Source organism: Elephas maximus, chromosome 9 (genome assembly GCF_024166365.1).
Source record: "Elephas maximus indicus isolate mEleMax1 chromosome 9, mEleMax1 primary haplotype, whole genome shotgun sequence".
NCBI lineage: Eukaryota > Metazoa > Chordata > Mammalia > Proboscidea > Elephantidae > Elephas > Elephas maximus.
In genome coordinates, this window is record NC_064827.1 from 66,751,501 (window position 1) to 66,777,068 (window position 25,568).

General features: G+C 44.1%; 1 protein-coding gene across 6 annotated transcripts in view; it reads right to left on the bottom strand.

Annotated features, from left to right (window-relative positions):
* Positions 1-25,568, bottom strand: part of ASTN2 (astrotactin 2) — a 1,062,617-nt gene that overhangs the window by 839,939 nt on the left and 197,110 nt on the right. For all 6 annotated transcript variants that reach the window (XM_049897085.1, XM_049897083.1, XM_049897084.1 and 3 more), the window contains exon 4: positions 1,288-1,672. In XM_049897085.1, the coding sequence (XP_049753042.1) occupies positions 1,288-1,672 (385 nt within the window). The remainder of the gene's footprint in view (positions 1-1,287; positions 1,673-25,568) is intronic.

The window sequence follows — 25,568 nt, forward strand, 5'->3', positions numbered from 1 at the left end:
GAGATCAAACTGACAGGCAGATAACTTAATTGTCTGCCAATACAAACCCTAACACTTTTTAAAAACAGGGGATTAAAAAAAAAAGCCAAACCCTTACCAACATATAAGCTATAAGGTTTAGTATAAAATAAAATAAAAAATACTACATACGTTAAGAAGCAGAAAAATGTAACTGAAAAACAGGAGAGAAATAACCAACAAAATCAGACCCATAAATGACAGATTATGAAAGTAGCAGACAAGTGCATTAAACAGCTATTATAAATATATAACAATGTTATAAAATAAGATGAACATAATAAAGAGGGGAAGAGAAGAAAAGACAAAAATAGAACTGTACCTTTGCAGCATGTTACTAAAGGAAAATAGCTAAATTCTACTTACATAGCTGGAGCTATAGACAGACACTTCACATGGTCCTAAATAAATGCCTATGTCCAAATAAACAATTATCCTCCAAAAAGATAAAGAAGATGGGTTTTAACAACAGCATATATGAGACAGAGTGAGAGCTTTTAGTATCAAAAATTCCAATATAAGCCAACAATAACTGTCAAAAACAAATGTGATTGAAAGCTCCATCAACAGAAGCATAACAGCTAGAAAGAAGGAGATGAAAGTCTTATTTTTCTCTGCACTGGAGCAACCCCACCTTGAGGAAGAAAAGTGTCAGCTGAGATGTTAGGCTCTAGATGTGAAAAAATTAGAATCTCCATCCAGAGGATACTGACCAGAATGGTGAAATATCTGAAATATATACTTCACATAAGAATAGGAGAAGACTCTGAGATTATTTATTTAGGTTAATTTCCAGAAGTTATGTGGTGTCCTTTTTTTGCTGTTGTCAAATTTCTTAAGAGCTACCTTGGCAAAGGGAGATCAGATTTGCTTTCTTTGTGATCCATAGAGGTACAAGAAACAGGTTTTAGCTCAGCGTAAGCAAAAACATAATAGTCAGTACTGTCTGGAAGTGGAATAGATTATCTCCTAGGTAGTGAGATCACTGTCAAGGCAGGCAATCAAAAACACTAGACAGATGTTGGACTAGGTACCCTCTGATGCCCCTCACAACTCCAATTCTAGAAACACTGATACTCTTTTTTCTCCCACTACTTTTGAAGGACCAGAGAAGACAAACTCTGATAACCCAACAGAAAGGTTGGCCGTAAGTCCAAATATCTTAGCCCAGAAGACACCACCTGTGTCCCCAACCCTCCGGTTCCTGCACCTCTTCCGAGATCCCCAAAATGCCCCTAAGAAGGGAGGGATGTGACAAAGAGGACTCACCTTTCTTCTCAAAGTCTACCTTCTCTTCCCCTGGCCGACCCAGGCTGTCCAGGGTGTGGGTCACCTGGCTCCCAAACTCCTCCTCACGAGAGACGTGGTTGGCCCGCCGGGGCGGGTCGTCATCCTCCTCATAGTCGTAGTCATCAAGGATGGGCGTCTCGCGGATGGGTACCCCGATGACGGAATTGTGCGCCTGCAGCCTCGAAGAGCGGAAGCTCTCCCGAGCCTGGGGCCCAAGCAACACCGATGGGATGTAGTGGATCTCGTGCGTGGCTTCCGTGCTTGCGCTCTTCTGGGGGATGCGGCGCCGCTTCTGCCAGCGCCGCTGGGCATACAGAGCCACGGTGAACACCAGCAGGAGAAGGAGCAGCGCGATAAGGCCACCCTGGAGGAGGAGAGAAGCAGAACAAATAAGTGGAAGCGGTTCTTGCAAGTAGAGAGCCAGAGGGGCTTTACCTGTCCATCACACTCAGCGCAGATCCTGGGTTTGGCACCAGCCACAGCTTTGAAGTCAGACATCACGATTTCGAAACCTAGTTTTCCCACAAACAAGCTGTGTGACCTTGGGCTAACTGCTTGACTTCTCTGGGCCTTACTTTTCACATGTATAAGGAATAAGATCCCCTCGTCTTCCTTCTTCACAAAGCTGCCACGAGGAGGAAATGAGACCACGGTTGTAACAGAGCAATCCAGACCGCTAAAAGCTAGGACAAACCAGGGCTTTGGCTTCACCCAGGTGAGTGTCTGAACCCAGACTCTGCCTTCCACTGTCTGTGTGAACCTAGGCCACTTGCACATGTTCCCTCAGCCTTACTTCCTCATCTCTAGAATGAGTCCTCTGGAGGCTCAAGTGTTAGCAGCCTTCCCTCCATCCTGTTGCAAATGGATGAGGGCATTGTTATGTGTAATTTCAGCACAGGAGTCCCTGGAGGGCACAGTTAACACACCTGGCTGCTAACACAAAGGTTGTAGGTTGAGCCTACCACAGGTGCCTCAAAAGAAAAACCTGATGACCTACTTCTGAGAAATCAGCCACTGAAAACCCTGTGGAGCACAGTCCTACTCGGACACACAGGGGGCTGCCGTGAGGCAGAACTGACTTGACAGCAGCTGATTTGGGTTTAATTGCTACACGCATTATGTTTTCTTCATTATAAGCCACTCAAAGTCTTTTTAATTTCTGATTGCAAACAAGGGGCCTGGGACAAACTAGGTGATTTGTACATATTTTGAAATAGTATAAATAAATGGATGAGTTTAAAAAAAAAAAAAAGCACTTTTCTAGGGTTCCTTTAATCAATAGTTTAAGATAAACTGGAGTTTACTTTTTTTAAATAAGTCCAACTCATAAATATTTGATTGAGTCTGCGTACCAGAAGTTAATTTGAAATATACTAAATTGTTTATGAACATATCTTATGTGATTCATGAAATATCCTGGCCTGTGAGTTTCCTGAGGGTAGAGGCTATTTCTAAAACATGTCTATATTCTCCACAGTGTCTTTGGGGGGCTTGAGATGGAAGGTTGCATTCTCCTGGCCCCCCTCATTCACTCAATGCCCAGAAACCTCTCTGAAGAATCAGGATGGGCCTCTACAGTTACCTTGCTTTTCTTCACTTTACATAGTGCTTCATATTTGAGAGATTGGTGGCCACTTTGCTGAGTCCTTGGTTTTGCAATCCCTGGAGGAGAGAAGGGTCAACCCATTAATAGAAGGGGGTAGCCCTGGTGGCAGAGTGGCTGAGAGTTACAGCTGCTAACCAAAAGGTCAGCTGTTCGAATCCACCAGCCGCTCCTTGGAAACCCTATGGAGCAGTTCTACTCTGTCCTGTAGGGTCACTATGAGTCATAATCGACTTGACGGCAAGGGGAGCTAAGGCTCAGAGAAGTCAAGTGACTCAGAAACTCAGAGAGTGTGTAGTAGAGCAAGACCGGAGCCTTGTTGTTTGTTTTGTGTTTACTGAAAACCTGAGTTCTTTCTACTATCTGTCATTGGCATTTACCTAAACTATTTGGCTGACCAATTTTCCTTCACATAATTTCATTGAAGCCAAGAACAATTTCCTTAACTACCTGTATAATGTCTAACACACGTGGCAGATATAAGCCCTGACTACATCACTTGGGGGAAGAAGGTGACAGCTGTTAAGGATACCTGTTTAGGCCAAGAAGAACACTGATGATTACAGTGACTCAGCTATGTTCCTGAGTATTTGTATACTGGAGAATGGCCTTGTTCTGTTTGCTCAGTAAGCTGGGAGCTCTCACTTCCATATGAGGGGCTGGCGGGTGTAAGTGGTGGCCAGGCATAGAGCGCTGGGGCAGAGGCCAGAACTCTGCTTTGACTCGGGCAGTGAGCTACTCTGGAATCCCGAGAAGAATTCTCTCGGTGTCAGAACTTAAAAACAAACACACAAAGCAAACAAAGCTATAGGCCAGGGTATTTATGTATATGTGTATATGTTTGTGTATGATCTGTAAAAACACACCTGATATGTATGTGTGTTATTTTTTCACCTCTGAAGCCCTTGAAACACAAGAATAGATATTTTTCCTGACACAGAAACGTATGACAGTGATCGTTTTGTGTCTAGTAATCATGTGTGACATGGCATTCCTTTTTTTTTTTTTTTTTTGGTATGAGAAATAAGAAAAGAAGGAGACAGAAGGGAGGAAGAGTGAGAAGAGAGAAACGGGGCAGAAAGAACACCAACATTTCATAAACACACTAGCAGACCCTCTCTTTGCCACTTTTACTTAATGCTACTTTATTTAATCTTAAAAAAAAAAATCCTATGTATGGGGATTTTAATATAAAAATTATATTAGTCCGGGGCTGTAACCTTATCTAGGTCACTCATCCTTTCAGAGTCTTGGATTTGTGCATTAGTTAAGTAAGGGCAACATTCACACTGTCGCCACACTGGATCATTGTGAGGAACAAATAAGATGCTTATAGAGTGCTTACTATACTATGGGCTACCTGGTAACTGCTCAGAAATTGTTATCTATCATTATTGTCAATAGCATTCAACAAGTGCACATATTTAGTGTTTAATGAATGAATAAATGGTTGAATGAATGAATGAATGAATGACTTGGTCTTTTGTCCCTCAACGCCTATTCTGCAAAACTTGTCCAAATCCTTCTCCATCTGGAACACTTTATATATGCTCTATCGTTTTTTTGTTTTTTTTTTTATCGTTTACCTTTACAACTGTGCATGTTAGGCACCACTGTCCCACGGTAAGTGAGGAAACTGAGGCACAGAGACAGGAGGTCATTTACTCAAAGTCGTGCTGTCCAGATTCACACTAACTTCAGCACGACTCCACGCATGGGGCTGGGAAGGGAGAGAAGCATCAAAAGTCTAGTTCACTCCTGACCACCCTCACTTCTGCCTCCTTAAATTACCTAGGCCATTCCAGGCACATATTCTCCAGCCTAAGAGAGCTTCCAGAAAGGAGGTGGCAGAGAGACCCCTCCTGCTTTGGCAGGGGCTGAGTCTGAAGGTCCTTTTAGCTCAATGATCCACTGATTGCCACCTGCCATGAGTTCAGTTCAGGGGCTCCCTGTTCTCACTCCCAGCCTGCCCCAACCTCAGCTCTGTTACAGACGGGAGTGGCATTGCCAGACCTTAGAAAAAGAAGAGTTCTAACACCCAGGAGTTCAGTGTGCCGCTGACCTACTGAAACAGATGTCCCTGTGCTGGGGTCCTGGGAGACTTTCAGTGGGCGTTGTCCAAGGCATACTGGTCACCCAGGCCATGTTACAAGCACCTCTGTGACTAGCCCTGCCTTTCCAGACCCTGGCAAAGTTGTGGAGTACAGGGAAGTGGCAACAGGCTCAGGGCATGCAGGAAAAAGGCTCAAGGTTCTTTACTGTGCAACCTTGGGCTGCCAGGTTCTCTCTGGATCCTCATTTATTTATATGTAAATTGGACTTGGCAATACTTGGAATCATACAGCACACAGTTAGGGACACAGACTAGGGAGTCAGAAAGACTTGGTTTAAATTTCATACTGCCACATATAATCTGGGTGATTTTAGGCAATGGAATTAATCTCTGAATCCCAATCTTCTCATCCATACAGTTGGGTCAAAAGTGTCCTTATAGAGGGGGGTTAGCAATGAGCTAACGAATATGGAGTGCGTAGCTCTGTGCCTGGCACACTGTACACCCATGATACAGGAAACCTCTCATTCATGGAACTCACAGCATTGTTGTGCAAATCAAATCTGGAAACAGATATGAGATCCCACACAAACCAAAGGGTGCTGTACACAAACAAAGGGGCTCAAGAGAACCATTTGACCACCTCTGTCCTAGTGGGAGGAGTCCATGAGTGGCGCAGTCAGTTAAGCACTCAACTGGTTACCAAATGGTTGATGGTTCCAACCCACCCAGAAGCACCTCAGAGGAAAGGTCTGGTGATCTGCTTTCAAAAGGTCACAGCCTTGAAAGTCCTTTGGAGCAGTTCTACTCTGCACACATGGGGTCACCACGAGTTGGAATCGACTTGATGGCAAGTGGTTTGATTTGTTCTTGGTCTTAGCGGGAAAGCAGAGGAGTAACTCGGAATCAGGAAGAAACTATTCTGCATTCACCTGGGTTGGCCTGGACTGCTGGACCGGTCCACACCCACAGGGTTATACTCTCACTGCTTTATTGGCGTCCTTCACCAAGGGCAAGCAAACAGAAAAGCAGGAACAATCGGGAAGTGAGCAGAGCTGGTGCATCCAGCTGCTAAGTACACACACCGGGAGCAAGCACAGGGTCTGGCTGCAGAGAAAAAGCTGCAGGGCAAGACGGGAGCCATGGAGGCAGGAAAAGACAGAGGGGAGAAGGCTCTGAATTTCTAGAAAGTAAGTTAACAAGAGGCCAAGGCTTGAGGGGTGGCAAGCTGAGGTCCTGCTGACCTGAGGGACAACACAATGCCAAATCCAATTTGGGCTGTGTTCACTGGAGGGTAGCCCAAGACAAACAAGGTTGGAAAAATGACTGTGAGTTCCAGAAATTAAAATCCCAGTCTATTAGAGTTTTGTTTCCATGAGGTTGCAGCCAGTACAGGTTTGGGGGCAATTAGTTTACATTAGCCTTATGAGTCTGAGAATTTCACTAAACTGTGAGGCAGGAAGTAGGGAAGAGATGAGGGAGGGAATGTGTGTTCCCATGTTCTGGAATCTTCTGGAACATTCCTTACCGAAGGCCTCTCCAGAGCAGATTGGCCTGCTCATCTTGTTCTGCCACAGACAGTGGGTCTCAGATTAGCCAGTGGAGTCAGAAAAGGATGAGGTTGAGAGACTCCAAAGGCAGTAGGATGGGATGGAGAAACTAAGTATCTGGTTGCATGTGGGCCAGTGTGTGAATCACTGCTGACAAGCTGATATGATACTTTACCCCATTGAGCCACAGTAGGCTCACCTTTAAAATGGGGCTGATAATTTTCAGTATGAACGGTTGTATTGAGGATTAAACAAAACAACAAAAGGTTTGGAAGAAAAGGTCTGGCATAAAAAAGTCAAACGCCGGCCTCATGCCTTCCACCTGTCCCTCTAGCCCAAACCAAATCCTTTCACTCCCCTTGCTGAGAGCCTTTCCTGGCTCCCTAAGGCCTCCTAATGATGTCCAGACTCTCTAGGCTGGCCCTCAAGGCCCTTCATGACTGGATCCCCACTTCCTTTTCCTGCCTCAGCTCCTCACAAGCCCACCTCATACTTTACCATAAAGCTACAGTGAGCAATCAGCATTCCCCCAGCACAGTGCTCCCTCTTCACATCTGCTGCTCCCTTAGCCTAGAGCACTCTTTCTCATTCACTCCCTGCACTGGTTGAATAATGTCCTCCCAAAACTCCTGTCAACCTGGGACCTCAGAATCTGATCTTATTTGGAAATAAGGTCTTTTGCAAATGTGATTAGTTAAGATGAGGACATACTGAATTAGGGTGGGCTCTAAATCCAATGACTGGCATTCTTATAAGGTCCTTGGGTAGCACAAACGGTTTGTACTTGATGACTAACATAAAAGAGCCCCAGTGGCACAAGGGTTAAGAGCTTGGCTGCTAACCAAAAGGTTGGCAGTTCAAATCCACCTGGTGCTCCTTGGAAACCCTATGGGGCAGCTCTACTCTGTCCTATAGGGTCACTACAAGTTAGAATCAATTTGATGGCAATGGGTTTGGTTTTTGTTGGTTTACTAACCTAAAGGTTGACAGTTCTATCCCACCCAGTACTGTAGAAGAAAGCCCTAGTGATCTGCTTAAACAAAGATTGTAGCCAAGAAAGCATTATGGAACAGTTCTACTCTGTAATACACAGGATCATCATGAGTTAGGATTGACTTGATGGCAATGTTTTGTGTGCGTTCATGTGTTGTTATAAGAAGAGGAGAGGATATATAGGAAGAAGAAGACTACATGAAGATGGAGGCAGAGATTGGAACAATGCATCTACAAGCCAAGAAGACCAAAGATCCAGGCACACCGGAAACTAGGAGAGAGTCATGGAACAGATTTTCTTTCAGAGCCTCCAGAAGGAACCAAGACACCTTGATTTCAGACTTCTGGCTTCCTCAACTATGAGAAAATTCATTTTTGTTGTTTTTAGCGACCCAAAAAACCAAAACCACCAAACCTGTTGCTGTCAAGTCAATTCCGACTCACAGCAACCCTATAGGACAGAGTAGAACTGCCCCATAGGGTTTCCAAGGAGCAGCTGGTGGATTCGAACTGCTGCCTTTTTGGTTAGCAGCCAGGCTCTTAACCACTGTGCTGCCAGTCTGTAGTAATTTGTGGTAATTTCTGGCCTTGGAACCACATGTACTTCCCTTCACCTGACGACCTCAACTGACTCAGCCATCTCAGCTCAGAGATCATCCCCTCAGGGTGCATCTTTGCTTCTTCAAGTTGGGGTTGGGGCATCCTCTCTTCTCTCATAGCTCCCTGTAGTTAACAGTTATTCAGCTGCTCTGCTATGATCCCATCGACTAGCTGACCACTCTCCCACTCAAGGTTCTCAGCTCCCCAAGGACAGGGGCTCTGCCTTTTGCCCAGCCTAGGATGTCGCGTTTGGCCCAGAGACACACACACACACAAAAAAGGCAACAAGAGCAAAACAGCTGCTATAGAGTCAACTCCGACTCACGTTTCAAAGTAGAACTGTGCTTCATTGGGTTTTTGTGGCCATGACCTTTCAGAAGTAGATTGCCAGGCCTTTCTTCCAAGGTATCTCTGGGTGGATTCAAACCACCAACCTTTCTGTCAATTGCTGAATGCTTTACTGTTCATGCTACCCAGGGACTCCTGGCCGAGAGACAGTACTTAATAATTATCCAGAAGTCTAACATCTTGAACAGACTTGCCAGAGAATGCAAATCCAATAGTCCTTGTATTAGCTTTGACCTCAGCCTCCACACCACACCTGATCAAACCTTTTACGGTCCCTCTCTGCTGCTCTGCCTTTATCCTGACGTTAGTGCCTTCAACTGGTTTGCTTACCTACACAGTATCAAAAATGCAAAAATATATAGAAGTTAAAAAAAAAAGCATCCCACCAAGAGAGCCTTCTGAAAAGTCAAACTCAGAATGCCATTCAGTGTGGCCTCATTTTAATGTATCTTTCAAGTTAAAATATCCAGGCATGGGAGAAGGATCCAGAGAAAGGCAAGAAAGGGATAATGTGAGAAATGCCTTATTTGACAACGTGTCTTTCAGAAACTGATTATTTCTGTCTCCGGCCTTTTTAATATTCCCTCACAATGGCCAAGCCACAAGGGGATTTGGTATTTTAAGACCAGATTTATAATACTCTGTTCAGCAGCGATAAGAACACAGGCCTTTAATCCTCAGAGCTGTGAACATGCATATTCTCCCAAATAATGTGCTTCTCTTCTTGCCACTTGTTTCTGGTCCCCACCAGCCAGCCCCATGATGAGTGGGCATTGGTGATGTCCACTGGGTATTCTCTTGGTCATTTGTCCAGTGACAGAGCTAATAGGGAAAGGGGCTGGAGCCTCAAGTCCTCTGAGAAGTCTCCTTTCCAGCCTTGGGCTATGTTTAAGCTGGAAGGATAATCAGAAAACAGCCCAAACTCTTAGTGTTACAGATAAGGAAACTGGGGCTCAGACCGTGGAAGTGACTTGACCTAGATCACAGAACACTCTAAATGGAATGGGAGGTAAGACTATGCAGCACACAAAGCTGCTAAGAAATCATGCAAATGCTGACAATTCCCCTACAAACTTCAAACTTCCCTTCTTATCCGTCCTACTGCTGCCTTACTGTCCCAGGCATCATTGGATTTCTGGTGATAATTTCAATACATTCTGAATGATCTCCCAGATGTTACTCCCCTCTCCCATTACTCTCAATTCAACTTTCATGCCATAAGTAAGCCACAGCTACAGACAGGTCCCTTCATCCTTGACCAAGCTAGAGAGTCCTGCAGTCTGGCCGTTAAGGATCTTGCCACTCAGGCAACCAACTTTGTTGATTACTGTTATGTATTGAATTGTGACCCCAAGAAATGTGTGTGTCAACTTGGCTAGGCCACGATTCCCAGGACTGTGTGGCTGTCCATCATTTTGAGATCGCATGTGATTATCCTGTGTGTTGTAAATCCTAACCTCTATGATGTTAATGAGGCAGGGGTAAATGCAATTATGTTAATAAAGCAGGAGTCAATCTATAGAATTAGGTTGTATCTTGAATCAATCTCTTTTGAGATATGAGAGAGAATGGAGCAGAGAGGAGAGGGGGACCTCATATCACTAAGAAAGAAGAGCCAGGAGTGGAGTGCATCCTTTGGACCCAGGGTCCCTGCACTGAGAAGCTCCTAGGGGGAAGACTGATGCCAAGACCTTCCCCCAAAGCCAACAGAGAGAGGAAGCCTTCTCCTAGAGCTGGCACCCTGAATTCACACTTCTGGTCTCCTAGACTGTGATAGAATAAATTTCTGTTTGTTAAATGCATCTACTTGTGGTATTTCTGTTATAGCAGCATTAGATAACTAAGACAAATACCTAATCTAATACTCTTCTCAAAACTTCTGTTTCATCCATCCATGCAAACAACCCTAGTGAGCACCTACTATATGGAAGGCATGGGGCGAAGTATCCAATCACATTGGAACTCACTGCTCCCGTAGAATATCCTGCAATTTTAGCTGAGCCAGTTCCTCTGCCTGGAATGCTACCCTGATTCTAACATCCCACACTAACATCTACATGCCCAAATACCACCCAGAGGTCGCCACTCCAATGCAACCACCTTTGTAAACTCTTCTGGGATCAACCATCTCCAGGTCTGGCCCAAAGGAATCTATCCTCTCAGCTCCCACAGAAGATCATCTCACCCTCAGGTAAGCAGCATTAGCACTTTCTACCTTGTATTAGAATTATTGATGCTCATCATTTAGCTACCTTAATGGACAATTATACCCATTGCACAGATGAAAAAAATGGCGGCCCAGAGGAGAAACTTTCTTACTCCACACAGCGAGGTGGCAAATACACGTGATAAGAACTCCCAACTGGAGAAGTTCCCAGTAGACTGCAGGTCCACTCAGGGACCAGGAATCTCCACTGAGTTGAGAGAGCATCTGGGGAAAAAGATTATAACACAGGTCAGAACCAGATGGTAAAGGGAATGTCCCTTCTTTAAGTGCTGAGGGTCCAGAAAGTTTCATTTAAAGACAGTAGAGTGGGAAAATCAGCTGTGTATCTTGTGGTGGAGAGAGTAGGAATGGAGGCCATTGAGTAAGATGATAGTCTAAAACAGTGGTGCTGAACTGGGGGCAATTCCAACCCCCCCCCCCCGCCGGAGACATTTGGCAATATCTAGAGACATTTTTGGTTGTCACAACTGGGTCAATGTACTACTGGCATCTAGTGGGTAGAGACCAGGAAAGATGCAAATATCCTACAATGCACAGGACAGCCTCATGCAAAAAAATATTACCTGGTCCTAAATGTCAATCATGTAGAGATTGAAAAACATAGGTCTAGGAAAGAGATAATGACAGCTGGAATGAGGGCAGTTGAAGTGGGTATTAACAAAGAGGGTAGATATAAGACGCAGGCAACAGGATGGGCAGACTTGGGGTCTGATTGGCAGGGAAGAGGGAGGAAGAAGGAAGTGCTGACAAGGACACTGAGGTTAAGTGCTACGGCTGCTAACCAAGAGATCAGCAGTTCAAATCCACCAGGCGCTCCTTGGAAACTATGGGGCAGCTCTACTGTGTCCTATAGGGTTGCTATGAGTCAGAATTGATGGCAATGGGTTTGGTTTTGGTGTGTGTGTATATATATATATACATATATATATGTATATATATATGCATGTACATGTATGTATATATATACGCACACAAACAATACATACATGTTCACACCTGTATAACTATAGTCACACCTGTCTTTATATGTCTATAGAAAGGTATATTTATCTCTTTGCCTCTAGACAGATATATGGTGACCTATTTAAGGAGGTCCCATTATAGAAAATGAAACTTTTTTTTTCTTTTAAACAGGCCATCTACCTATCATTTATCTATTAGAGATGCTATTTTTTCCCCCAAGATAATGTCAAGGGAATAAAGTAAAAATACAGTGGTTCTTTGGAACTTATTCATTGCCTCACCACCATCTCCCCACTGCCGCCCAGCTCAACCTTCCTTACTCATTTTTAGATTAGATCAGACTGGGACTGACATATGAGAGATCATTCAGAATACTATAGAAATGTGTTAAGGCGAAAGCTAATGAACACTAGGACGCCATGACTTGCCCAGGAGTCAGGCAGATCCGGGTTTGAGCCATGGCTGTATTACCTTTTAGTTGCATGCCTTTGGTAAGTCACTTGAGTTTCCTCAGTTTTCTCATCTGTGAATTGGGTTATTAACATCTAATAAGAGGGTTTTGTGAGGATTAAATGAGATTGCATTGTATAACACATTTTGCTTAACGGCAGACAAGTGGTAGATCTCAGGAAATACTAGCATTCTTATTGATACAGGGCCTTGTTTCCTGAAAAATTAGATACAAAATAGTGGTGAAATCACCCTTTCCTCTACACTATGGTATGAGATATTCTCCATACAGTTTTCCAACCCCAGTCCCATGATAACCCCTGCTCTCCCACTGCAAGTTCCAAGCTGTGTGACTCGACCATATCCCTTCCTTTCTTTGGGAAGAGTAGGTGAGTTCTGAATGTTTCCAACACTCATTCCAGTCCTAACATTCTAGGAGATTAGAAAGACAAAGATGAATAAAAGAATTTTGCATAGACAAAACATATACTTATGACACCCTGCCTGGTATTACAGTTGGATATGCATGTACTAACCCAGTTAACCGCCCTGTATCCGTCACACAATCTCATATCTCTGTGTTTTTTCTCACGTTGGTCCCTCTGCCTGGGATGCCCTTCCCCCACTTCTTTGTCTGGTCCTTCAAGCCTCATCTTATGGGTCATGAGCTCCTAACACATCTTCCTGAAACCTGCTTTCTCCGGCTGTGTTATGTAGCCACCTGTCAGGCCCACAATGATCCATGCTCCCCTCTCCCAGAACATACAGCAAGCTTCATTATGGTTTGATTACCCTCCCACCACCCTGGGTGGCCCCAGAGGGCATCCTTAATCATCTCTATGTTCCCAAGATCTTGCCCTTCTCGGACACTGAGCATGCTTCATTATGTATTTATTGTGTTTCTATACTGAGAGACAGTAGAGGGAAAGACAGTGTTTTATTTATTTATGAGCGAACTTGAATGACACATGGCCTATAGTAGACCCTCAATTGCTTGTTGAAAGTATGAATGAGTGAATGGATCCATTACAAATGCCTCCTTGAGGGTAGATGACTGATATATCCTTATATCTGGCTCGCGCTTTTCCATTTGTGTGTGAGAGAGGGCTGAGGATCGTCCAGTTAGCCAGTTAGCAGAAATCAGTATCCCACTCTGTATCCTCAGGTGGCCTCTAGAGCTCTGCCTCAAATCACACACTGAAGAATGCATGAATGGAGAGGGTGGGAGAAAGCATCTGTAAGGAGTGGTTCTCTCCCTGTTCTTTGAGTCATGAAGATAAACAAATGAACCTGGGTGACCTGGGAGGAGGCGTGCACTCATTCACTGATGGATTCATTTGTCAGGTGAAGGGCATGCCCAGAATTGGGCAGAACCAAGTTCAAATTCTTACTCTGCCACTCACCAGTGGTATGACCTTGGAGAATTCTCTTTGTGATGTTCAGTTTCCGTATCATATCTAAAATGGAAATACCATCATTCACCAAAAAGGCCTACTGTAAGGGTTAAGATGATGTATGTTAAATAAGTCACACAGCTGTCAGCATAGAGAAAACATTCAAACGTGGTAGTTATTGGCATAGTTGTTGCGACTATTACTGTTAGGCCCTGACCCTGTTCCAAGCCTCTGCTATGCATTAGAAACACACGGATATGCCCTTGAAGAACTCACAGTCAGTCTGGGGAAACAGACAAGTAAGCCGATAATTACTGTAATGCACAGTTCGATAAGCTCTGTGCCAGAGGGAAGCATAGTAAGGAGCAAAGAGTTTCTCACAGCTTCCAAGTGCCAAAACATAGAAGAAGTGGGAATAAAAAGGGCTTCCTTGCAATTCCATTTACGTACAGCCAGGTTTCAAGGGGCAGGGTGGTGATCCATCCAATCAAATGCTGTTGTTGGTGGTGGTGGGTGCCATAGAGTTGATTCTGACTCATAGCCACCCCATGTGACAGATTAGAACTTTCATAGATAGAGTTTTCTTGGCTGTAATCTTTACAGATGCAGATTGCCAGGTCTTTCTCCTGAGGAGCCTCTGGGTGGGTTCAGAGAACCACCAACCTATCGGTTAGTAGCCAAGTGCTTAACCATCTGTACTACCACGGCTCCTTCCAAACAAGTATACTTACACCCAAATTGTGACAGAAAGACCAGATAGCCAACCAAAGAGCACAGTGGTTAATGGAGCAGACTCCGGAGTCCACAGCCCTGGGTTGGAGTACCTGCTCTGTCACTGACCAGCTGCGAAGCCTTAGGTAAGGTACTGAATTTTTCTGAGCCTCCGCTTTCTCATCTGAAAATTGAGGCTAGTAGTCTTCACTGAATGAGGCTATTGTGATAGTTAAATGAGAAAATGAACAAAAGGGACTCAGCATAGTGCCTAGAACACTGTCTGTGCTCCATAAATGATAGTAAAAAAAAAAAAAAAAAAATTCTGGCAGATGAAAACCACAGAGGAAGAAATCAGGAAACTTTCAGTCTGAGACCTGGCCCCACCCCTTATAAACTAGTTTGCAGAACGTTCACAGGTCCTCACATACATTTTTTTAATGAGGTGGCCATAGCACCAAATGAGCTAGATATTCTTAACTTCATTTAACAGATGAGGAAACTAAGCCTCCAAGAGGTGATTTTGCCAAAGGACACAGTCATTTAGTGCCAGGGCACACATTTGGTTCCAGAATCCAAAGTCCTTCTGCTACACACTATTGTGACAATCTTGAAACTTTCAGTTCCTCGGAAAAGTCGGTGGTATGTGGAGCCTGCGGCCTTTGCTCAGTGCATCATTTTCTGCATAGGTGTTGCAGACTCATAGGACCCAGGGAGAGGTCCCTAACACGGTGCTAACCCTAACAATGAGCCAACAACAGAGCCTTCCGCAGCTGAAAGTTGGGCTAAGACTCAAGAGGAGCTAGAGGCCACTGAGAGCTTGGAGCCTGGTTGATGCTTCCATTGCCATTGAGTTGATTCTGAGTCATAAAGACCCTGTAGGGCAGAGTAGAACTGCCCCACAGGGTTTCCAAGCAATATATATATATTTTTTAATTGTGCTTTAGGTAAAGTTTACAGTTCAAGTTGGTTTGTCATATAAAAATTTATATATATATTGTTATCTGACCCTAGTTGCTCTCCCTATAAGGTGACAGCACACTCCTCCTTTCCACCCTGGATTTCCCATGTCCCTTTAACCAGCTCCTGACCCTTTTTTGCCTTCTGGGCTAACAGAGAGTCCAGGAGCCATGTCTTCCAGGGTCCCTCCAGTCTCAGCCAGACCATTAAGTCTAGTCTTTTTATTAGAATTTGAGTTCTGCACCTCACTTTTCTCCTAGTCCATCAGGGACTGTCTGTTATGTTCCCTGTCAGGGTGGTCATTGGTGGTAGCCAGGCACCATTTAGTTCTTCTGGTCTCAGACTCATGGAGTCTCTGGTTTATGTAGGTCTTTTTGTCTCTTGGGCTAATATTTTCCTTGTGCCTTTGGTGTTCTTCATTCTCCTTTGCTCCAGGTGGGTTGGTGTATCTTAGATGGCCGCTCGCTAGCTTTTAAGACCCCAGATGCCATTCACCAAGGTAGGATGCAGAACACTTTCTTAATAAACTTTGTTATGGCACTTGACCTAAATGTCCCCTGAAACCATGGTCCCCAATCCCCTGCTCCTGCTAGTCCGTCCCTCAAAGTGTTTGATTGTATTCAGAAAACTTCTTAGCTTTTGGTTTAGTCCAGTTGTGTTGACTTCCCCTGTATCGTGTGTTGTCCTTCCCTTCACCTAAGATAATTCTTATCTACTCTCTAGCTAGTGAATACCCCTCTCCCTCCCTCCCCACCCTCATAACCATCAAGAATGTTTTCTTCTGTGCTTAAATCTTTTCTTGAGTTCTTATAATAGTGGTCTCATACAATATTTGTCCTTTTGTGACTAATTTCACTCAGCATAGGGCCTTTCAGGTTCATCCATGTTATGAGGTGTTTCAAAGATTCATTGTTGCTCTTTATCATTGCGTAGTATTCCATTGTGTGAATATACCATAAATTTGTTTATCCATTTGTTTGTTGATGAGCACCTAGGTTGTTTTCATCTTTTTGCTATTGTGAACAGTGCTGCAGTGAACATGGGTGTGCATATATCTACTTGTGTGACTGCTCTTATTTCTCTAGGATATATTCCAAGGAATGGGATTGCTATACCGTGTGATACTTCTATTTCTAGCTTTTTTAAGGAAGCACCAAATCGATATCCACCAGCAGTGTATAAGTGTTCCAGTCTCTCCACAACCTCTCCAACATTTATTATTTTGTGTTTTTTTGGATTAATGCCAGCCTAGTTGGAGTTTTGATTTGCATTTCTCTAATGGCTAATGATTGTGAGCATTTCTTCAAGTATCTGGTAGACACCTGAATGTCTTCCTTGGTGAAGTGCCTGTTCATATCCTTTGCCAAGGCAGTAATTTTTACAAAAGTAGACTGCCACACCTTTCTCCCAGTGGCTGGTGGGTTAGAACTGCTGACCATTGGGTTAACAGTGGAGAGCTTAACCATGGTGCTACCAGGGCTCCTTAGGTTGAAGCTTAAGATAACTTTCACGCTGGCAGAAAGTTTCCAAAGCAAGTAGCAACATAAAAGTCAGCCTGAAGCTGGCTTCTTTAGAAATCATGGGTGGAGAAAGAGAAGTTTGGTGTCAGGATTGGGTAAGAGGGTGCTGGTCTGTGACTGAGATAGGCTTCCCATTGCACCCCCTCTAGAATAGCACCCATGAACTTTGTCTCCATTCCAAGATCTCTCTATCCCCTTTCCTTGCTTAAACTTTCTTCATAACACTTACCTCTCTCTGCCATTATATCATACATTAATGTGTTAACTTTTTTTATAACCATAATGGAATGGAGGTTCTATAAGATAGAGCCTTAGTTTTGTTTATTACTGTATATTCAATGCCGAGAACAGCACTTTGTGGTTGGTTGATGCTTAATAAATATTGATGGATGGATGGATGGATGGATGGATGGATGGATGGATGGATGGATGGATGGATGGATGGGTGGATGGGTGGATGGGTGGATGGGTGGATGGGTGGATGGGTGGATGGGTGGATGGGTGGATGGGTGGATGGGTGGATGGGTGGATGGGTGGGTGGGTGGGTGGGTGGGTGGGTGGTTGGGTAGATGGGTAGATGGGTAGATGGGTGGATGGAGAATGGGCAGATGGATACATGGATTAATGAGTGGATATATGGACATCTCCCCAAATACCCTACTAGCTGCTTAAGGGCAAGAACTGAGTTTAAATCATCTCTGAGCCCTCAGAACATAGCCTAGAGCTTGAAGACTAGAAGGCACTGAGTGAATAAAAAACAAAAACAAAAAACATTGTTGTTAGTTCCTCCTGGGGCATGGGGTGGGGGCTCTGGCTTAGGGATCATTAAGAGGCAAAAATGATAACTGGCTACTTGATAAATGGGGCAAAGGGGAAAAGTTGGTCTGAATTTGAAGTTCAGGAGACACTGAACAAGAAAGTAAAACTATTTATGCAAAATCACCTTCCACAGAAACCAAATTGATGGCTATGTCTGTTCTTATATCTGGATCAAAAAAAAAAAAAAAAAAACCCATTGCCATCAAGTCAATTCTGACTCATAGGGACCCTATAGGACAGAGTAGAACTGCCCCATACAGCTTCCAAGGAGCTTCTGGTAGATTCGAACTTCCAAACTTTTGGTTAGCAGCCATAGCTCTTAACTACTGAAAGGAAAGGAAAGGTGGCATCCATGATGTAGCTCGAAGATCTGTGGATTTGGGCTCAAATCCTGGGCTGTCACTGACTAACTGTGAAGCCCTGGGCCAGGCACTTTACTTTCTGAGCCTCAGTTTCCTCGGTTTTAAAATAATCATGGTAACAGGTATGCCTTTTTCTCTTTGTGTAATGATCTCTTTGCGAATCATGTCTATAAAAGAACTTCAGACATTTCAAAGTGATTTACACCTATCAGTGCTTACTAAAATAAGTGTTGTTAATGATAGGAAAGAAAGAAACACCATTGGTATTAACTCAGACAGAGAATAACAAGCTACAAAAAAGCAAAGTTGCAAATCCAGAGGCTTTCCAATATTTCTGATGCCTCCATCCGTCTATCCATCAAGCTTCTTCAAAACCTATTACAAGTCACACAATAGGGGTCTGTTATAGGCACTGTTTTGCCACCATTTCCCAGCATTGGTGATGGAGCTGCCAATTGTCTTGAAGGCTTGTAATGGCCTCGGGATCTCCCCTACCAGGCTTATCAGGAAAACCCCAGGAAAATTAGTTACTAAGGGCAGAGAGTCAAGCATGAGATGCTAAGCAACGAGAGGGGAAAGGAGAGATGCTTCAGTGGGAGGCTGGTTCATGCAATGACAGGGGCAAGAAGCAAAAGCTGGCCAAGTGTCCCTGATGCTCCCACGCTGACCTGGTATGATTCACTCTTTCCTCTTCACCTTACTGCTCGTGAGTTTTTGAAAACATACAATTCAGTATTTCCTGGATACCCCAAGTTAGCAGAGACATTTGCCCAGCCACCTATCATCTTACTCTTAGTAACCCCTTCTGAACTGAGAGACCCCTCCACTCTTTCCAACAGGTCAGGCCACCCTGGACATAGGCTCCAGGGGAAGCTGGTAGGTGATACTTTCTCTCTTGGTTCAGGGAACATCCTAACTGTAATAATGACAACCTCTCACTTCTCCACCCTGGCCACAAATGATGAAAACTTCAAAATCTATTCCCTGGGACCGTTCTGCTAGTAGATCTGACTACTCGACATCAACCCCAGCAGCCCCAAGTCTGCTTTCCAGGTTCTGCTCCCCATTTCCTCCCTAAGAACCTGCATCTATATTCTTCCAAAATCCATTCTTAAATCCAGCCCCAAATGAATTTCCAAGACTGGATGGTGTCCTTAGCTTAAGTCTGCAGTGAAGTCCAGGGTCCAAAGAACCAGCCTTTACTAGCCTAGAAGAGACAGTGATTGCTCCCCAAAACCAACCACCCAAGAAAACAAATTATCTGGGGGGAGAGGGTTACTCAAGCCCAGATGCTGGAAGGATGAGGTCTGGGAGAGGAATTGTCTAAGCTGTAGATGAAGGGCTGGATTAAATCCCCATGATATAGAGCCATATCCTTCCCATACTGGTGAGGGAAAAGGGCTCACCCAAGAGCAGCTAGCCTGGGTTCCAGGCCTCTTCAGGGCTTTGTGCATTTTGAACCAAACGGAACGACCTGGCGGAGCAGATTGAGGTTGGACAGAGACTCCCCATTTCTGAACCTCATTTTGATCCTGAGTCTTCAAGGAAGCTAAGGAAGGTTATCTAGGTCCATTATTTAGATCTGGGGGTCCCTGAAATAATCCATAGTATGTGAACTGAGGACGTTTAGCCAGGAAAAAGAAAGGACTAAGAGGATGGAAGTAGACTTTTTTTCCTATTCCTCCATGGCTATGGTGGCAGAGAAGAGCAAGTACTGCATGCATTGTGGAAAGGCAGGATCAGGACCAACAGGGAGAAATTCCAGGCAAATAGCTTTGGATTCAAATAACAACACCAAAAATAACCATTTATACCTGCCACAGCAAACTCGACTTGCCTTTTAAGATAGCTCACATATCTTCTTCTCTACCCTCCCAGATAGAGCTAACCATTCATTCCCTTACCACAACCCCCTGCAAGGCCCAACAGCAAATTCCCCAGTTTCTCATTCCCATAAGAATCGCCTGAGGATGCTCATTAAAAATACTTTTTTCCTGGATCTTACCCATCCCTACAGAATTATATCTCTGGGGGACCATCTCACCAGGTGGGCTTGGGGAGTGCTGGCCCTGTGGTTAAAGCACAGGCTTTGGAGTAGACATAAGTGTATTCAAATCCACCCACGGCACTCTCAGGTCCCACTGACTAGGCAGGTCAGTTAATTCCCTGTGCCTCAGTTACCCCATCTGTAAAGTGATAGTAACAGTGCTATCTACTTTTATTTCCCATTGCTATCGAGTCAATTCTGACTCCTAGTGACCCTACAGGACACAGTAGAACTGACCCATAGGGTGTCCAAGGAGTGGCTAGTGGATTTGAACTGCTGACCTTTCGATTAGCAGCCCAGCTCTTAATCACTGTATCACCAGGGTTCCACTATCTACTTTAGGATTAAATAAACTAGTACATTCAGCAGAGTGACTAAAACAAAATAAATTCTTAGAGAGCTGTGACTATTGGCAACAGCGTAATCATCAATAATGCCCCTTATCCTGTACTTTGGCAAATACTTGCCTACAGATGTATCTCTCTGCCTGACTTTTTTTTTTTTTTTAATATATATACACCAAATTTCACTTTGCAATTGAAGCATGAACTCTGAATCACCTGACAGGTGAGTTTGGAATAAGGACTTGGCCATGCATAGCTCTGTCCCTTTCTTTCCCCCTTTCTCTTTGGGAGCCTGTTGTCTCACGGATGTAGTCTCTCCTCGGCCCCTCAATTCTATGGGAGGAAAATCCCCTGATCACTTTTATGGGGGACAGATCTTCATGTGGGGGGATTCCAGGGGCCCAGCATCTCTTCTGGGTAGGGAAGTATCCATCTTTGCCACATCCTCCAAACTAACCTCTCTAAGAATAAACATAAAATGTTTATCTCCATCTGCTTTAGTCTTTTATCTATTCTTTCAAGTTGTCTTGGATTCAGGTGGAGAAAACAGAGTTTCCATAAACCCCACGCACAAAGCTGGTCCACAGAAGTTCTGAGTACATTGTTTTGTTATTTTTGTTATATTAGAAACATGATCTAAACCTCTATGTAATAGAAATAGAAACCCTACTGTCTCTACTTCCCTTGTAAAGAACTGTTTGTTGTTGTTTTTCCCTCTCTCTGTCTGAAAGCGTTTATCGGTACAGTTCTGAAATTTCATTACAGTGCAACCAGGAATAGTTTCTTTTGTTTTTTTCCTCTTTGTTCTTCATTCACTGTACTTCGTAGACCCTTTTAGTCTGAACATTGCTCCTTTCTTCAGCTCAGGAAAGAGTTCTGGCATTATTTCCTTCCATTTCTGGAGCTCTTCTCTTTGCTGTCAACAAGCCACATTTTTGTGGAGTCAGTGGGGGCTCCTGTCTGGTGGGTCTGAGTTGGGTGTGCCATCATTCTGAGGGCAGAAAGCAGGCTGGGAATGGAACTCCTGAAGAAACCCAGGAGGAGGCATTGTCTCCAGTTCCCCAGGGCCACTCGATCCTCCCTCGAAAGCAGATTCTGTGGATACGGGGACAAATGCTGGACCTAAAGCAAGAACTTGGAATGTAATCCTCTTAATGAGCTCAAGTTCCTGTAACCTCCGTTTCCTCATCAGTAAAGTGGCAGCAATAATTTACCTTATCTGATTCCCAGGGTGTTTGGAAGAATCAAACAAGGTGGTGTGCATGCAAAGGCTTTGAGATTTATTGTCACTTACACATGAGTCTACACACACAACACACATATAATTGAACTATACTTCCCAAATGATCACTACACACTGAAAACTGAAACCTGCTAAACAAATTCCTGCTCCTCCTTCAAGATTAAGTTGAAATGTCCCTGTTCCTATTTATTTGACTCAGCACCTATAACAACGGGCTTGAATTTAGAATCATGCTTTAAAAAAAAAAAAAAAAAAGGATATATTTAAGCAAGGGCTCCACACTCAGGCAGAGCATTTCTCCCCGCAAGCAGTGTACATTGACAATGACAAGGCAAACAGCAGCGGCATGTTTCCCATCTCTTACTCACTCTGGATTATAGATGCTCATTGAATGTTAATGGCAGGGAACATGACCTAACTCCTTAATTTTTTGTCTGTTTCAGATAAAAAAAAAATATATAGGTTAATTCATGCAAATTAAATGCACATACAATAGAACTCCACTGTTATAAAATGCAGTTTGTATTGATCGTATGAACTGGAATATCCCCATAAGATTACATTTGTACCACAGTTCCCTGCTAACAATGTTGAAGGCCATATCTCTCTGTAACAGCAGGGTGTCTTTGGAGTGTACTGTATCCCAGGGCTGGGTAGCAGGAAGAGGAAGTTTTAGGATAAGGTGGGGGTTGTGTAACTGGGAGGGGGGTAGGTGGCAGGGGGAGAGGCCAGAGCTAACTCCTCTGGGACCAGAGAAGGGATCAGGGGTATACAGCTGCCCGCCCCTAGGTTGAGAAGGCAGCCTCAGGCAGGGACAAGGGACAGACTGTGTTTGGGTTGGAGGGTGGTTGAATAACTCAGCAGAGACAAAACAGACATGCTTGGTGTCCAGGCCACAGTGCCTTGATGCTGCCTCCCCTTTCTCTTCCAAGCCTCTCCAGTACCATCTAATCCCTCCCAAGCGGGCCATGGGTCTCATAGCATGCTGAACAGATGCTCAACACAGGCAGAAGGGGAACCTTGGAAGCAGACGTGCTCATCTTTCCTAACTAAAACCCCAACTTTCTGAATGTCAGAAATGGACAGGAACATAGAGATCTTACAGTGAGCCAATATGATGATAATCACTATTGCTCCTGAGTACTTTCTCTAAAGAAAATCTTAATTGAAACCCCATTTCTGAATAAAACCATTGTAAAGGAGCTGTTGTTCAAGTGTTTGTTCCAAAAAAAACCCAAACCCGTTGCTGTTGAGTCAATTCTAACTCATAATGACCCTATAGGACAGAGTAGAACTGCCCCATGGCGTTTCCAAGGAGCAGATGGTGGATTCAAACTGCCGACCTTTTGGTTAGCGGCCAAACTCTTAACCACTGTGCCGCCAGGACCCCGTGGAGCAGAACTAGAAAAAAGTACTCTCATTTTGCAAATAGGGACATGAAGAATAAGAGAGGACAAGGAGCTTCTCTAGGTCACAGCCCAGCCAGTGGCAGAGCCAGGACTAGAACTTGACTCCTGCGCTGTCAGTCGAAGGCTTGTTTCCATGATCAGACACAAGAGAGAAAGCCATTTATAATCCATGTCTTAGTTTGACAAAATTAAAAAAATTTTGACACTTCTAGGTGAGTCACTGGTATTTGCTATGTTGCAGTGTATTAGAAGGGAAAAAAAGGCAAATCTCATTTCAAAGCCCCAATTACATGTCATTTATTGGCACTGCCTTATTAAGTACACTAACTAAATCTTTCCTCACAGGAAATCGGTGAGGTCAGTGTTAACGTACCCATTTTGCAGATAAGAAAACTCAAAGAAGTCAAGCATTTGTGTTCCAGGTCACAAAGCTAATCTGTAGCAGACTCATTATTAGACTCCAGACCTGTACGACTCAGAAGAAAATCTGAGAGGATCGTTCAATTTTCTAGAAAAATCTCCCACCAAAAAGTATATTATTATAACTACAAACAACAATGTAAAACAAACCAGGCCACAACAGAACAGCAGCTTTTGTACAGTACTTAAGTTTAAACATCTTTCCCCTCCATCAGTCAGTACCTTACCTGAGAAGCTCTGCATTGCAGGGCTGGGGCTATGATGAAGCAAGCGAAGCACTTGTCTTGCACGCAAAATTTAAGGGGCCACCAAAATCTCAGTAATCCAGATAAATCATATTTTACTGCAATATTTTTAAGCAATCAAAGTTAATGCATTATTGAGTTTTTTAGTTCCATTTTAAATTTTGCATGCAACGTGAATGAGGCACTCATGCCCTCGCCCTGGCTCCAGACCTACAGTCTGCAGCCCTATGAAATAAGGAGAAAGGTATTTTCATACCAATTTAACAGATAAATGAGTCTCAGAGACATTAAATAACATTTTCAGGGAACTGAAGGCCAGTTTTTTCTGACTCTAGGTTTTGAGTTCATCTTAATCCAAATAAGAGTCTCTCAGCTCTGGGAATCCAGCGATGCAGATGTGATAGGACTAGGAAGAGAGGTCATCTCCATTACAGACATGACAAAACAGAGACACAAAGAAACCAAACAAGCTGTCCAAGGACCCATGGCTACTGTGTGGCAGAACTCAGAAATAACTTGAATTCTGATGGGACCCCACATCCCATAATGCCTCCCATTGTTACCAAAATGTGAGGGTGAAAATGTTCTTGAACAAGGGACAGGAACACTAAGCTACTAAATGAGCTCACAGACAGCCACAGTCTTAGAATAATGCTCTGTCCTTATTATCAACCTGGGGAAGTCACAAAGGCTACAGTCCTGAACCAAAAGGAGTCAGTTGAAGAGCAGTTGGTACCCAGGTCCTTCTCTTTGGTCCCTTGGCTTAGCCATGTGTTTCTGTGTCCAGAGGAAGGGGCTGAGTTCCCTCTGAAGACAGTCACTGGGGGACAGTGGTATGTCAGAGATGTAGGTGACAGAGGCAGAATTCAAGCCCAGGTCTGCCTGGCTCTGGGATGTCGGTCAGTTCTTTCCCCGTTCAGAGCCTCAGTTTTCTCATCTATGAAAGAAAGGATTGTACTAGATGGTTGCCAAGGGTTTTCCAAGTGCTAAGCATATTACAAGTCTATAAATAGATAAATCTATGGCCAACACCTCTAGTCCTTAGCTGGATCTCTTCAAAAATGCCCTTCTCAACTGGCCCTCCAGCTTTTTCTGAGCATGCTCAGTGACTAGGAACTCATTACTTCTTGGCTGGAAGGAATTTTGAATGACTCTTTCACTGACTAGCTGGGTGACTTAAGAGTGGATTCTCCTCTCTGAGTTTCAGTTTAATCATCAGAGAAACAGAGATGCTGGTGCCCCTTCCAAGAATTGTTGTAAAGATTCAAGGAGTCAATGCATGTGAAGTTCCTGGCATCCAGCAGCAACTCAGAAATACTGGCTATTCATCTCCTGCTTGTGAAGCTGCAGGAGCTTTATTCTCATGCAGATATTTAACTTTCTCTCATTCCCAGCTGTAAGCTCAAGGATCCATCAGGTCAGGAGTTCTTCTACACAGAACCTTAGTAGAACCTTAGATGCATTGCTTAACCAATGTGAAAGCGAGGCCACAGAGTTCATCTGCCTTGTCTAAGGTCACACAGCAAATCAGCAGCAGACTTAGGGTCCCTGAATCCCAAGCTTGTCGTATCTTCACGTCGGTAACAGAGGCCCTGCTCTCAATAGTATCATCCCGAGGGCAAAAGACAGCTGGTCTTTTCAATCAATCCAGCCAGCACTTCCTAGCATCTCTGAAAAGCCAGGCACTGGGTGGGGCATTCGAAGCACAGAGATGAGCGAGAAGTGGCTCCCTGCCACCCATATTACAAGTAGGGACAGGGCAGCAGGAGGAGGTGGTGAAGCCTGTCCACACATTTCTATAATACTACCCTTCCTCACTCCTTTGTTCTCTCTCTCTCTCTGCAAAAGGCCCAGAGAAGCAGACAGATGTTGGCAACATCTGTGCCACTGTTGTCAGGGCAGCAAGTGGCTCTGGGCTGCCACTGGAGGAAAGAAGATGTTGGTGTTAAGAATAATAATAAAAAGCTAATATTTGCATAGCACTTCCTCCTGTATCAGG